Genomic DNA, 14473 nt, shown 5'->3' on the forward strand with positions numbered 1-14473 from the left:
AGCATAGAAACTTACCTCCCAAATAAATAACCAAACCTAAATTCTATAGCCCAAGCATACAAAATCTTGCTATAAGGGAGCTTCAACTCTCAGATTTGCTTATTAAATAAAATCAATTTTATTCCATTTTTATAAAAAAGACAACAAACAAACTCTGTGCAATAGGCACTGAGATAAAAAATGCTCCTGAAGTATCACCAAATATAAATATTTATTTTCCATACAGTATGATATCTATGACTGCACAATCATACTCCTAGAATCTCTAAGGCCTAGTAATCAAACCTGGTACAAGAGGGGTAAAAAGAAGGGCATAATATGCTAAATTAAGCATTTGCAATAAGGACTTTTTGTCAAATTAGCCCCCCCCCCCCAAAAAAAAAAAAAAATACCCAAACCTGAGTTCTATACATAAAATATACCAAGTATAGAAACTTACCTCCCAAACAATTACTCAAACCTATATACCCCAAACATATAAATTTTTAATATCACTATAGTTTTAAAGGGGAGCTTCAACACTCAGACTTGCCTATCAAATCAAATTAATTTAATTCCCTTTTTATATAAAAAAAAGACTCTTTGCGCATATAATAGAGACTGGCGAGAAAAAAATAAGCCTGAAGTATCACCAAATATGAATAGATATTTTCCATATGATATCTGCTCTAGTGAAGCTTGGAGCCTCTGGTACCCAGGGTATGACTATACTCCCATTCTCCTATTATCTCCAAGCCTAGTAATCAAACATGGTACAAGTTTACTTCATCTTCACAACCTGTGTCAGCACCCCCAATTAGACATACCCTTAGTCACCACCCCTTTGCCCTTACCATGCCTTTTCCTCACCCTAGTTTACACTTTATGCCTTTTTCCATTTGTCTGCACACACAATGAAATACACCCTCAATGGCTCTAACTTGGTGTTAGAACCTGTGTATTAAGCACGATTTGTGTCACAAAACTTCCTTTTTTTAATAAAATGAATCATGATGAAAACAGAGCTGGATACAATGAAGTCCTTTGGGGATGGTTCTGACACTGAGGTATACATACACCCCTCATTGAATAAGCACATTACATAGCCCCTCAAACAAGTGCCCCCTCTAGAATCCATTTATAAAAAAAGCCATAATGTGAGCATTTGTGGCAAGGACTTTTTTTACAACGAGCAATGAATAATGACTGCCATCCCTGAGATTTACTGATCATAGCAAATCTATTTATTCCAGGATCAAATATAAACATTTAAACAGTACTTTCATGTAGTGTCTTTAAATTGCATACAATAAACAGTGACTCGCGGCCAATCTGTATACGATTTAGCTTCATTTTTTTTAATGAGACTCGCTGCCATTCTGTATAAGATTCATTTTAGTTTCAATATCCCAGCTAAAATTTTTCTTGGAGTGTCTTCATTCCGAGTGCGAAAGCAAGATAAATCCAGGGAAATTTTGTGCATTTGTATGACTTGATGAAACGTACAACTAGATAATTGGTGATCAATGTTATAGCCTGCTAGCAGTGGCTTACCCTTCCGCGTTCATTACAGTACGATTCGGTGAAGTCGTAAAATAACCCTGCAAATGAGGTCTGTTGCCGATGAGAAACAACACAAATAGGGTATATATGACGCACTGAATCGGTGAAATCCCTGCTTAAACAGATAAGAAGAAATCACTGCCAGCAGAGAGTTAAAAAGCGGCGTTCAACATGATTTTCCCGATTCAACGGAACCGCCATTTTGTTTTCCCACTCTGAGTTGAGGTGGTGTCCGCGTGAGACTGGGCATAGTAATACTCATCTCTGATTGGTTAATGAGATTGTTTATCAAATATAACCAAAAATGGTAATGTTCCGCACTGTTTATCTTTCCATTACGGCCCTATGTTATTTTTTAAATCAAATTATCACAATTGTTTCCGAGGCGAGAGCCTCGCTCTACCCCATGTATATAGCCAGCATATAGATCAGCAGTGCTGGCTGGCGTTTACGGATACGGCGCTCAAAACCATCTGATTGTTTATAACTTACATAAAAATAATTCTGGCTTACGTCAGGTTTGGGTCTAAACGTGTCCTCCTAAAGTTGACGCTAGTACCGTTGACCCTAGAGTTTTTGTACACTTGTTTATAGCACCGTCGAAGGAAAAATCTTCTGTTTGGAAAAGAAATCCCAGCGGACCCTGCACACAAGCTAGCGTACGCGCATCATTTTGAAAAGTCTCTTTCAGTTTATTTCAGAATGCCTTTTTTACCCTTTATTACAATAACGGTCCGCCGATCACTGATCGTGCGCATTAGAAAAGGCCTCTAAAACTCTGTCAAAATCGGTTAAAGGATTTCTCATTCCCGAAATCTACCAAGCGTGTCTCATGCGCATTGTGGAGCTTGGACATCACAAAAAAAGGTACGTATCATTTTCAAAAGCTTCCACTATTCTGATAATATATTATATTCCATAAGCCTGACAAGAGCTAAAGGCTTTCGAGCATTAATACCGCAAATTTGTGATAATTCCTGTGCCATTTTGCGCTATTTGCGACAAAGAGTTTCTACAGATGTTTCTTCTGCAGAACATCTAAATCCTTTAATATTCTCAAAAAAAGATTCACAAACTTAATACTTTATTGAGGAGGCATATCTAAAGCATCTCGTTGTTCTGTGGTGTCTAGTTGACATGCATATACAAAGCCCCCTATTAAATCCAGCTCTACCTCTTTTTAGCCAACGCCAAAATACCCGATAATTGCGATAATCGCAGATTTAGAAGAAATACATTTGAATTCAAGACAAAAGTTCATATTTAGTAGGTTATTGACATTGTAAGTCCTTGATACATAAAGTATGAGCCTTTTTTTCACCTAAAATACGCGATTTTATGAGGTACTTACAGCGTATACTATGCCAATATAAGCCGCCATCTTGGATAACCGTGAAGGGGATTGGGTCTAGCCTTTAAAACTTATTCTCTTAGATATAGCGTTTAAATGCAGCCGACGACAGTTTTATCTTGAAATATTAACAAATAGCGTTCTATTTCCTCTACTAGAATAAAACAATCAGATATTTCGCCTTAGTTTTGGAAATACAAGGTCTTTTAAATTTCACCACAGGAAGCCCGCGATGGACGCATTTTTCTAATTTTTATTCCGTTATTACACGAAATCCTCAAGTGGTACCCGTGGGCACCGGTCTTAATATTAATTAGAATCCTCTTTGCTATCTTTGTGCCAAGTTTGGTGCTTTTATCCGCTGCGTATAGATTGAAACACTAAGCGACCGGACTAATAGTGATGATAGGCTGCTACCAATGAAATATATTGTGAAATACATCCAATACACCAAAAACTGGTATACGACTCTGCGAAATTTTCGTCTTTAATAAAGCCTGAGTAGCGGCTCAAGGGAGAGGGACGGGGGGAGAGGGGGCAGGCTATCTTTACTAAGATTTTTTCAGGGCAGACCAAGAGAGCATAAGATAAGAGAGGGACACTTTGGTATTACCCGCGCCATGTCGATTCCCAATCTGGCTATTGTTTTAGTAACCACCACCCCACCGCTGCGCATGAGCATTTTTACTCACCCTACCCCCGCGATTTGGTATTTTACATTTTTTTGTTTGCTGCTGTTTTGTGACTTGAAACCGAAAAAAAAAACCTATTTGCGCAAATACCATCGAAAATTTCATTCTAGCATCAAGGATGCAGGCAGTTGTGGTTTATTAAGAGGATGTAGTACTTCGAGGATTTCAAGATTTTGAAAACGTTTTAAGAAAAAGAGACTTCATTCAAAAAAAAGAGCAGAAAACCTCGTGCTTCAAACACCGCTTCCGCTCTAACTTGCTGCTTCTTCGTGGTTTTTCAACATTTATTATCTTCCTCATGGTCAAACGACATCTGTAAATTAGACATCAGATATGATATTGATTTTTGTGAATATTCCGGTGAATTGAGAAGGAATCCAAGAAACATGCACTTCATAAAACTATCCTTGTAGCGAGGGAATGCAGATCAAAGCCAGCAAGCTGAAGTATCTGAGCTTTACTAATAGTGAGAAAATAACGAGGGAGATATTACTGTACTTTTTTGATGTTGTTTCTAGACATTTCTATAACAATTAAGTATATTATACAAGCTGGAGTCGGGATTTGAATGAAACGCGGTATCACAGCCATTTTATCGCTTGTCGGTGTTTTCTTTTTTTTCGACTTGACTTCGATGCTCATACAAACAAAACATTCAAACTATTCAGGGATTTAGCTTTCTGTGAGTATATTTGCCTACCTACTTAAGTTAGACTTGTTTTCTTCTTCTGAGTTATTTTACATGATCTCTTTTCATTCCTATCGAGTTGGTGAAACAACAACACGCAACCCGCGGGGGAGTAGGACAAAATAAAAGGAGCAAATCCTCACGCGCAGTGGTGGGGCGGTGAGCTGGTTACTAAAAATAGTTTTTGGTTAGAAGCAGGTATTCGTACCATGGCACCTGGGGAGAAGGTGGGTAGAGGCAGGTGGCAGGGGTGAGGGCGGGAGGTTAATTGTGGGGATAATGCTACAGTGAGTGGAGTTGGGCTATAAGGAGTGTCCGGGATAGTGATGCAGTTTGAGGTAGTGGGTAGGAAGGTATAGACCGGAAAACAAAATGGCTGATAAGGGGTAAGGTGTACATGCTGGTGGAGAAAGAAGTGTGTTAGAATATAATGAAAACAACAAAAGTTCATAAACATGCACATAAATGTATAATAAATTAATAGTCCCTCTCATATCTTATGCTCTCATATTTTTGAGAAAAAAACATGATTGCATTAATGGTCTTGTTGTTATTACTTTGTGCTTACAAGTGAAATAATAAATGCCATAAACAATGGAAACAATTAAATTGTTTATATAAATAATGACTCAGTTTGGTCGCAACAGCCTCCCCTACCTGGAAAGCTCAGTTAAAAATATAGAACTCACACATTTTTACATTGCTTTTATAATTAATTTTTTTTTTCAATGTAAAAGAGAATTTTTTTGTCATACGTGTCACAATAGGGGCTCAAATTACAAATGCACATGCAATTCCTCAGGTATCCCAGTCAACCCTGCGCGCCAGGTCTATCTTGGTCTACCCATACGTCCCTGGAGTCAGATTTTGGCGCCATATCGAATATCGTCCCTCAAAGAGTGGATAAGATCAGAGCGAATTCTAGTTTGCTTTGATTTCCTCTTCAAATATACCTTTGGTACCAGAGGCTCGGGCTTCACTTGTTTACTGTCACGCCGTTCTTGGCTACTTTGGTGCCCAGGGTACTTAAAATACTCAGCTTTTCGCGTTTATTGGCTAGCGAAGAACGGGATGCGTATAGTTTTAGTCTGCATCTTTTTAGGGTGCTTTGAATGACAAAGCCAACCGACCAAGTTCAAGAAACACGTTTTTGACTAACCCAGTCATTGGGATAATGCTGTTGGAATACGCTAATAGCGATGCAAGCCCTAAACAGTCAAAGGTGGGTGTGCTTTTATAATGAAAAGCCCGAATTTGTAAATTGCTCTTCAGTGTGTAGTTTGGAAATTTTATATGTGTAGGGGAAACTGATTCTTCGGTTTCTTCTTGTTTAACAGACATGGTTTGGATCCTGTATTGTGTTGTTTGTGTTATATTTTTTTTCGAAAATCAGACGTCCGATTGACATCAAACATATTTTTCAGATCATTTTACATGGAATCCTCTGAAATCATTGTTGGAACGTGGAATAGCTCGTCTACTCAGTTCAAAAGAGTCCTTCGCAAAATTTATTTTCCAGAGCAGGTAATGTTTATATTGTCCGGATTCGTATATGGTTTGTAAGATAAGCTAGAATAACTTTGAAATATTAAGTATGCAACACACAAAAGACCTAATAGAATAATGCAGCATTTGCTCTACTGCATCTGCTCACAGCCATTTCAAGAACTTATCTTTGATGTGTGAAACGCGCACTAATAAATAAATGTCTATTAAAGCCTATTGTGACTCACAAAGGCATATTGTACTGAAACCAACAAAATTAAATGTCATGAAGTTATTAGCCACAACCAGACCTACATATGACATGAGTATTGGCACTTCTCACATTTTCCACTTTTCTACTTTTGTATAATGTCCACAGAAACCCCTTCTTTTTGACTAGTTGTCTTAGGCTGTTGTCATATGATTTCATATTGGGGTTGCCTCTATGTATTTTACACTCTTTGCAGATTGTGAGACGGTATCATGGCAGCACCACCTCCATCTGTCATCCTTCTTTCCCAGGCTGGCCCTTTCACACGCACCAGGAGTCCCTTCTGCATGAGATCATCTCCAAAACACCATCTGCTAAACAGGTACAGTCTGTACCATAAAATACTCCATACCATAAAATACTCCAGAAATGTAAGTTTTTGATGACGAATGCTCCGCTTTTGCAAAATGGCCAGTTTACCATACTCCATAGATTATAAACACTGCCCGTTTCCATCTTCCAATATCATCTTCTCCAAGCCTCAACATTATTTCCTTCCTGACATGGGGGTAAACAATTTTTATGATTGATTTTTATGATGTTTCATCATTTTTTACTTACTTACAACCCTCTCTGTTGTCTGATAGAACCCTAATAGCATATTAATGTATATTTTATCCCTCCAATTTTCACTGCTTTGTTTCTTGTTTGCTAAGAACAATAAATGTTAACTTCTCAAACTCTTTCCTTCTGAGTGGTCTATTTTTTAGCTATTAGTCAAACTTACAGCAAATTCAAGCAAGACCTCTGCTAATGCTGCTGCTTGTAACTTGTTATTAGATAAGTCCTATCACCATTGTGTGAAGGCTACACACAGGTGTCATGTTTGAAATGTTTCTTTTCTAATTATATATTCTAATGTTTGTTTTCTGATCATGTAATCTTCTCTTCTAACCATGTATATCCTAATTCCATATATGAATATTATATATAGCCCTGTTATCTGACAGCAAAATTTTGTTGTCTAAACAATATATTAGCAAAAAGAAGTATTTTTGTTTACTTTGCACTTACAATGAACAATTGAAACAATTATATTGTTTGTAACAATGTAACAATAAATTTAATCCTAAGAGATAGTTCCTTGTGGACAGTCAAAGCTATATTTTAAAGTCCATATAACCTTCCAGAGTTGATAGATTTGGTCAATTCTTTATATTTCCATCTTTCAAATGGTATGCGGTTCGTATGGACCCTATAAAACGAGCACATGCACAAATTCGCTCGAATGACTCAAATCTATAATGTTAAGGTATTTTGGTCAACCCTCTGAAAAAAATATAAGAACTGTGAACAGGAAGGCACAGGTCAGTCACTTGTTGGTTGTGTGGTTACAAATTGTGCCATCATCTTTATATCTCAACCTGGTAGTCTACTGATTATTAAACTTTAGGATGCAAATCTGTAAAATTTAGCAAACATTTTATAGTCCGTGAGTTGTTTTTGCATTTTGCCTGCATGCTGCATGTGCAATCAAGAACAGTGACACATACCCACTACCACACGCTGTTTTTGAAACCTACAACAAAACAATATTTTCTTTTTTCACAATTCTCTGCATTGAATTATTCTTCGCTTTATTGTGGGTAGCAATGCAATAGAAAACATTACGCCTATATTTTGTGGTATTAAAAATAAAATAAGTTGTAAATACGTTGTCTTAGATTTTCCCACTAGAACTTGGAATTTTTCACTCAATTCAGAGCTGTGTAACATGGTATAATTTACGCTAAAACTTACATATGCATTTATTACAATTAAATGTGGTGTTTTTTTAATCTTAATCTTTAAATGGTATAATTGCATTTAGCTGGGGCTAATGTTGCAATGGAGTGGCCAGCTGAAGTCCTGCCGTGAAATCTTTGGCCTTGACTACTGTGAAAAATGAATATTTGTAAGCGTTTACTCTGCTAGGTAGCTGCCTATATTTTAAGATTGTGTCCCCTGATTCTTAAGGAACCAGGTGTGATCTCTACAGGAAATTGAATATTCACAAGTTGGTGTTGGAGTTTGTAGAAAAGTTCCAAATCTTTCTTGTCCCGACGATCTTTTAAGGACTCCCAACCGAGGTCAGTGATCATTTTTCTGACGCTGCTGGTCTGATTGTAATCATGCTTCATGAAGCGGGCAGCGCGGCATTGGATTGATTCGATTATGCTAATGGTTTGCAATCTGGGAGTGAATTGGAGAACAGTGATGGTTTCTCCATCTCAGGAGCTGAAAGTCTAGCCGAAGAATAATGTCACTGCATAAATTCTTCCGCACACCAAGACAGACAGGGATATGTGTGTTCCTTGATGGTGAGGTATGAGATAATGGCCAGTCACTTGGGTAGTGATGGAGCGCCATTGGAGTGCCATTGAGACACTCAGTAACTGTTGACCTGTTCACCTATAGCTCAATGCGTTGGACTTACCCTTCAAGGATATAGCTCCGTGTCCTGCCAGTGTCCACAAGCGCTACCAGTAAGTGGCCTGCAATACTTGCTTCTACAGCCTAGACTAGGCTCTCAGGACACGCAGCAGAAATCTAGCAGCCCTTCTTGACTGGCAAACTTTAGCATAGTGGCATTCCTTGCCATAGTTATAGCAAGAGCAGTTCTTGGCAGGGCAGTCTTTGCAGCAACGGACTTCCACAAAAGTAGCATCTCTTAGACTTGCCCCGTACAAAGAATTACGCCGTTAAACTGAGCCAAATTCGGGCCTAAAATTTGAGCCACATTTTGAGCGAAAATGAGCCTAAAGGTTTAAAGCCAAATCTCAGCCAAAATGAGCCTCGCACGAACCTAAATATTTGAGACTAATTTGAGCGTTAAAGGAACCTAATTTACGACCTAAAACCGTAGCCAAAATCGTTCGCTGAATTAGGCCTTAGTTAGGTTGGATTTAGGTTCTAAAGTTAGGTCGTGACTTTAATCAATCATTTACTATCTTCTAATAATCAACAGATCTACAACATGTATGGTTAGTACTACTTTTAATCGTGTATAAACCTCGACCGTCTCGTGTATAAAAAGAAATACATAAAAGACGGTGATCATTATATCTACTCAGTGTTCACGGCAGCACTCTGTATTTTTAATTTTGTCCTCGCATATGTAATTTGTTGCGTGAACGCTTTATTTATCCCTTGCGCTCCTGGCTGGGCCATTTTATTCTGGAGGCAGAAGGCGACAAGGTAATCTGAAATTAATACGAAGACCACATATTTAATAATGACTTGAAATTGACAAACAAAATTGTTTAATTTCCTAACAAATTTAGCTTGAAATTTACCTTTGCAAGCATTGACCTTGTGCTGGTCAAGAGGGGCTTTCTCATCCTCCTTCTGAGATGCCCCTCCGCGAGCGAGTCCTTGGCCGCACGACCTTGCAAGCTCCTCGGCAGAAAAAACTATCGGAATGAGTTTCTTTAAAAGCCCAATGGGGCTTTTTGCTGAGTGCCCTGCTTGTACACAGCTTCGCAAAGCATTCCGGTTGACATAAACGTCGCTTGAATCCAGCAGTTTAACGTCATCCCTGCTGCGCTGATTCTGTAAAAAAAAAAATAGGAATGGTCAACGGACATTCTAGTAAGATTTTCAAAGGTTAGTACTCATTAAAGGACAACAGGCACAACAATAAGCGCAACACAAGTTTAAATTGGTCAAACACAAACGCAAGAAAAATTGTAGATAAATATAAAGAAAATTTGACATTTCAAGGCCTGGCACTTGAGACCCTACCTGGCTTGTTGTGGGTCCTGGGTTTAGGTTTGCCCTGATCGTGTACTCTTGACAAGGAGCACCACCGACAGCAGAGTATTGGATGTTTGTGACATCATTAAATGAGACAAAGTCACGGAAAAAGTTGATAACTTCAGCAGATGGCACTGGGAAAATAAATAAAGTAAAGAATAATTAAAAGATGTGATATGACGAAAATGAATACCCGTTATGTAGCATAGTTTCACAGTAGGCGGTGGAAGTTATTCTATTTTATCAGTTCAAATAAAACTTAAACTTAAAGCTGCATCGTCAGCCGTTTATTTCCGGAGCTTCGACGGAACCTAAACCGTTAAAAGACAAAAGAATCTATTAGAATCCGAGATATTCACAGGCCATCCGCTCTAAATGATCACATCATCAAAAAAACTTCCAATAGACACACTGCTTTCAATATTTGGAAATATTTATTAAAAATCATCGGAGATCGTTACGCAATCGACCGGAAGTAAACTGGTTACAATGCGGCTTAAAATAAACTTTTTTTTTAACAGTATTGCAAAGTCATTTTTTATGTTTCCTAGCTCACCTGGTTGTCTCCTAGAGGAGGTCAACTGGCTTCTGAGGCTTTCGACCTCGGCCTTTAGGAGACGATTCTCCTCTCTTAGCTTGTCCAACTCAGAGAAGCCAGAATAAAGTGCAATGGGATCTGGGGATGCTGCTGGCTCCTCCAAGGGATGGTCGTTCGTGCCTAGCAGTTCTAAATAGCTTTTGGGCTCCTCCTCCTCCTCCTCATCGAATGGCATCCCAAGGTTCTCCTCTACCGCCTTCAAGACAACTCCCGCGGTCTCAGATATTGGAGTCTCGCGTATTGAGGCCTGGTGTATTGGAGTCGTCTCTTGTATGGGAGTCACAGAAGTAGAGGTCTCGGGCGGCTGGCGGGTCTCGCTGGTTAGATCCAGTTGAGCACCGAACACCTGCCTGAAGGAGCTGTAGATCTCCAGTGAGGCATCTTTTGCCCCCTCTGCTAACGCCTGCTTCTGCGAAGGCTCCTTATTTTTCTCGCCATTTTTCTTCTTGTTTTTTTTTTCTTCTCTGCGGGCGGATCAATATGGTTTTTTTTTCGTTTTTTATCTTTGGTTTCGCCATCATCCTCAGCCTGCTTTTTACTTTCCTCCATCACCTTCGTCATTTTCCGCGCCCTCTTACCAGGAGCAGATGCGGCCGTTGGTGCTGGAGCCGGGAGATTTTTTTTCAATAGCTCCGGTGATTGGCTTTTAACGTTTTCTCCACGTTTGATCATGTCCGCCACGAGTAGACCGACATCTTCGGTAAACTGTTCTATTTGCGGCTTTTTCTCTGAAATAGCAAGCAATGACCGAAATGAAAACAGTAAATAATTAACCTATTTGTACCTGATCCAATTCAATTAAGTGAACTGTCATTTTTTGGAGATCAAAGGTCATGCAACTGTGCCATTGAACTCATTGAGCTTGTTTAGGAGACGATTCTCCTCTCTTAGCTTGTCCAACTCAGAGAAGCCAGAATAAAGTGCAATGGGATCTGGGGATGCTGCTGGCTCCTCCAAGGGATGGTCGTTCGTGCCTAGCAGTTCTAAATAGCTTTTGGGCTCCTCCTCCTCCTCCTCATCGAATGGCATCCCAAGGGTCTCCTCTACCGCCTTCAAGACAACTCCCGCGGTCTCAGATATTGGAGTCTCGCGTATTGAGGCCTGGTGTATTGGAGTCGTCTCTTGTATGGGAGTCACAGGAGTAGAGGTCTCGGGCGGCTGGCGGGTCTCGCTGGTTAGATCCAGTTGAGCACCAAACACCTGCCTGAAGGAGCTGTAGATCTCCAGTGAGGCATCTTTTGCCCCCTCTGCTAACGCCTGCTTCTGCGAAGGCTCCTTATTTTTCTCGCCATTTTTCTTCTTGTTTTTTTTTCTTCTCTGCGGGCGGATCAATATGTTTTTTTTTTCGTTTTTTATCTTTGGTTTCGCCATCATCCTCAGCCTGCTTTTTACTTTCCTCCATCACCTTCGTCATTTTCCGCGCCCTCTTACCAGGAGCAGATGCGGCCGTTGGTGCTGGAGCCGGGGGATTTTTTTTCAATAGCTCCGGTGATTGGCTTTTAACGTTTTCTCCACGTTTGATCATGTCCGCCACGAGTAGACCGACATCTTCGGTAAACTGTTCTATTTGCGGCTTTTTCTCTGAAATAGCAAGCAATGACCGAAATAAAAACAGTAAATAATTAACCTATTTGTACCTGATCCAATTCAATTAAGTGAACTGTCATTTTTTGGAGATCAAAGGTCATGCAACTGTGCCATTGAACTCATTGAGCTTGTTTAGTTTATATTCCTTTTTTCTTATTTTAATGTCTGTTTGCGATCATATTCAATGTTGAGCAAAACTGTGTGCTCTATCTCATCAGCATATGCAGATATAGGTCGTCATGGACTACTCCACCAAAGCTGCCCTTGAAATGTTATCCCATAGGCAAAAAGCGCGCGCATTTATACGATGAACAATCGTAATTTACATGGGTAAATAAGCTCGAGCTGTTATGATACTATTGAACAAGATGGGTTTTACTCCACTCGTTGATTACAAGGGTTCCACTAGTTTTTCCCTGAGCACTATTGAATGTGTATTGTACTTATAAGTTGTACGTGTGTGTACAAATTTACCGTTTAAAACGGAGCAGCTCATTTAAAGCTGTACAAAAAAACTCCTGTGCCAAAAGTGATCCATAAACACGCTTCGCTCTTACCTTTCTTTGCTGTCTTTATTATCACTCCAACATAGGTCTCTTTCTCGCCTTTAGCCATTTTCCAGCTAACATCGGCTTCCTCCCCGGCTTCGAATGTCCCGCGCAGCGAACATCTACTCCTTGGCACCGTACTGACACTCTTGTCGGCGTAAAATAGATACACGCATAAAAGGCCATCTCGCTTTCAACTACTTGCTTTTGAAAACAGATATTATAGATTTTTGGAAATCCAAAGACTTTTTGCTTTCTATAACGGTAAGTGTAGCTACCCAACAGATTTAGAATATGAAGAAAGGGCCCGAAATATGATATCTCATCTGAAAAAGAGCGGCAAAAAAGCTAGCCAATAGGGTTTTGCGATTTGTCATACTACACTTCAGTCAGTGACGTTTTTCTTTGTCCAATCACTGAAATACACCAACACAAGATCTAAAAATAATAAAGCTCTCACGTTTCAAGCCGAGTACCCGTGTACAGAGCAGCACAACTTTCAAAGTTGCGTTTCTTTGGTTTCTAATTGCTTTTATTTTACTATGGATCAGGTCGATGAGGAAATTATGTGAAGTTGTGGTTCCCCTTTTAGATAGCTCTCGAAGTTTTGAAAGAGCCTCTGATGATTGTTCTGTTTTAGTCGAAGAAACCGCAAGTGATGGAGATGCTGACTTCCACCTTTCTGATGATGATTGCCCTGATTGTCCTACTAGCGCGTTAAAGCGTCCAAGAGTGAACTCCTCCTCACTCGGGGACGCATTTTTTATGGACACAATGTCAGAATTTTGCATCAAACTTTTAGATTCACAGCAAATGACAACGGAGAGCGGTGCTACTACGACAAATGATAGTTTTGGGGAAGAAGAGCTAATTACACTAGTTGAGCAAATGGAGGATGACCTACGCGATGATTGTGAAACCGATGAAAATGAATTCACCAACGTTACGGATGACTTATCATTTAGCTTTGATCAAGTAAACAACAGTACTTTTGAGGATCCCCCTGATTTCTTTGTTGATGACAATGAAGTCATAGGAGAAGCAAGAGATGGTTGCGATCAAGGAAATGCCATGGATGAAACGGCACCTTTGTATCCGGGGTCAAGAGTGACAATTGTTACGATCATGGCGCTGTTTGCGTTGTTGACTATTAAGTACAATCTTCCGGCTGAAGCAATATCTAATCTTTTGACTCTCCTATCATTGGCGCTTCCTATATCTCATTCTCTTCCTACTACAGTATACAAATTTAAGAAGTATTTTAAGAATTTACGCAATCCGCTTGTAATCCATCGGTACTGTGCATTTTGTTTGTCTGTAATTTCACAGCCGAAAACACAAACTGATTGCCCAAATGCCGGATGTCTCAAAGATTTAACAAAGAAAAACGCATTGTCGTATTTCATCGAAGTACCTATTCTTCAACAACTACAACTATTTTTTTCAAGACCTTCATTTTATGAGGATATACAATACAGATTTAAAAGGAATAAAAGAAATAACGAAAACATTGAAGATATTTATGACGGAAACTTGTACCATGAATTGTGTCAACACGGGATTTTAAGCTCCAAAGACAACATTTCATTCTTGATGAACACAGATGGTGTCCCGGTATTCAAATCTTCGAAGGTATCTATCTGGCCTCTGTACTTTGTCATAAACGAACTTCAATACTCTAAGCGAATGTCTCGAGAAAATATGCTGTTTGCAGGTCTTTGGTTCGGTGAGAAAAAGCCTGCAATGTGGACATTTCTCAAACCTCATATAGAATCACTCTAAGAGCTTGAAAATGGAATAGAATTTGAATCTCCTAAAGGAAAGTTTACATGTAAGGCGGTCCTTTTAGCTAGTTCCTGTGACTTGCCAGCTCGAAGCATGGTTTGCAATTCTGTACAGTACAACGGGCAACACTCCTGCTGGAAGTGCTTACAACCTGGCAGATCTTTCAGGACTGATAAAGGTGGAAGTGTATG

General features: G+C 39.5%; 2 protein-coding genes across 7 annotated transcripts in view; one reads left to right on the forward strand and one right to left on the reverse strand.

The window, feature by feature from the left end:
• Nucleotides 1-4552: 4552 nt before the first annotated feature.
• LOC116619339 overlaps nt 4553-14473 on the forward strand; it is a 38458-nt gene continuing 28537 nt past the window's right edge. Inside the window, exons 1-3 of one of the 6 annotated variants that reach the window (XR_007307532.1) lie at nt 4553-5495; nt 5698-5797; nt 6226-6351. Coding sequence is in view for 2 of the 6 variants with exons in the window: in XM_048726296.1 (XP_048582253.1) it covers nt 5473-5495; nt 5698-5797; nt 6226-6351 (249 nt within the window). In the remaining 4 variants the exon portion in view is untranslated. The remainder of the gene's footprint in view (nt 5496-5697; nt 5798-6225; nt 6352-14473) is intronic. The other 5 variants (XR_007307528.1, XR_007307538.1, XM_048726296.1 and 2 more) reach the window with 5 other exon arrangements.
• On the reverse strand, nt 8989-10537 carry LOC116619312. Its single transcript, XM_032383993.2, has 4 exons — nt 10321-10537; nt 9753-9898; nt 9305-9560; nt 8989-9211 (listed from the first exon to the last, which is right to left on the reverse strand). The coding sequence occupies exons 1-4, from the start codon at nt 10535-10537 to the stop codon at nt 9075-9077; spliced, it is 756 nt and encodes a 251-aa protein (XP_032239884.2). The 3' UTR covers nt 8989-9074.

This window comes from Nematostella vectensis, chromosome 1 (genome assembly GCF_932526225.1).
Source record: "Nematostella vectensis chromosome 1, jaNemVect1.1, whole genome shotgun sequence".
NCBI classification, from domain to species: Eukaryota; Metazoa; Cnidaria; class Anthozoa; order Actiniaria; family Edwardsiidae; genus Nematostella; species Nematostella vectensis.

Coding starts and splice junctions, on each gene's coding strand:
- LOC116619312 (XM_032383993.2), bottom strand. CDS start 10,537: ATGCCATTCGATGAGGAGGAGGAGGAGGAGCCCAAAAGCTATTTAGAA. Junction 9,899..10,320: donor CTCCTCTAGGAGACAACCAG/GTGAGCTAGGAA, acceptor TTATTTTCCCAG/TGCCATCTGCTGAAGTTATC. Junction 9,212..9,304: donor CAAGGTCAATGCTTGCAAAG/GTAAATTTCAAG, acceptor TATTAATTTCAG/ATTACCTTGTCGCCTTCTGC.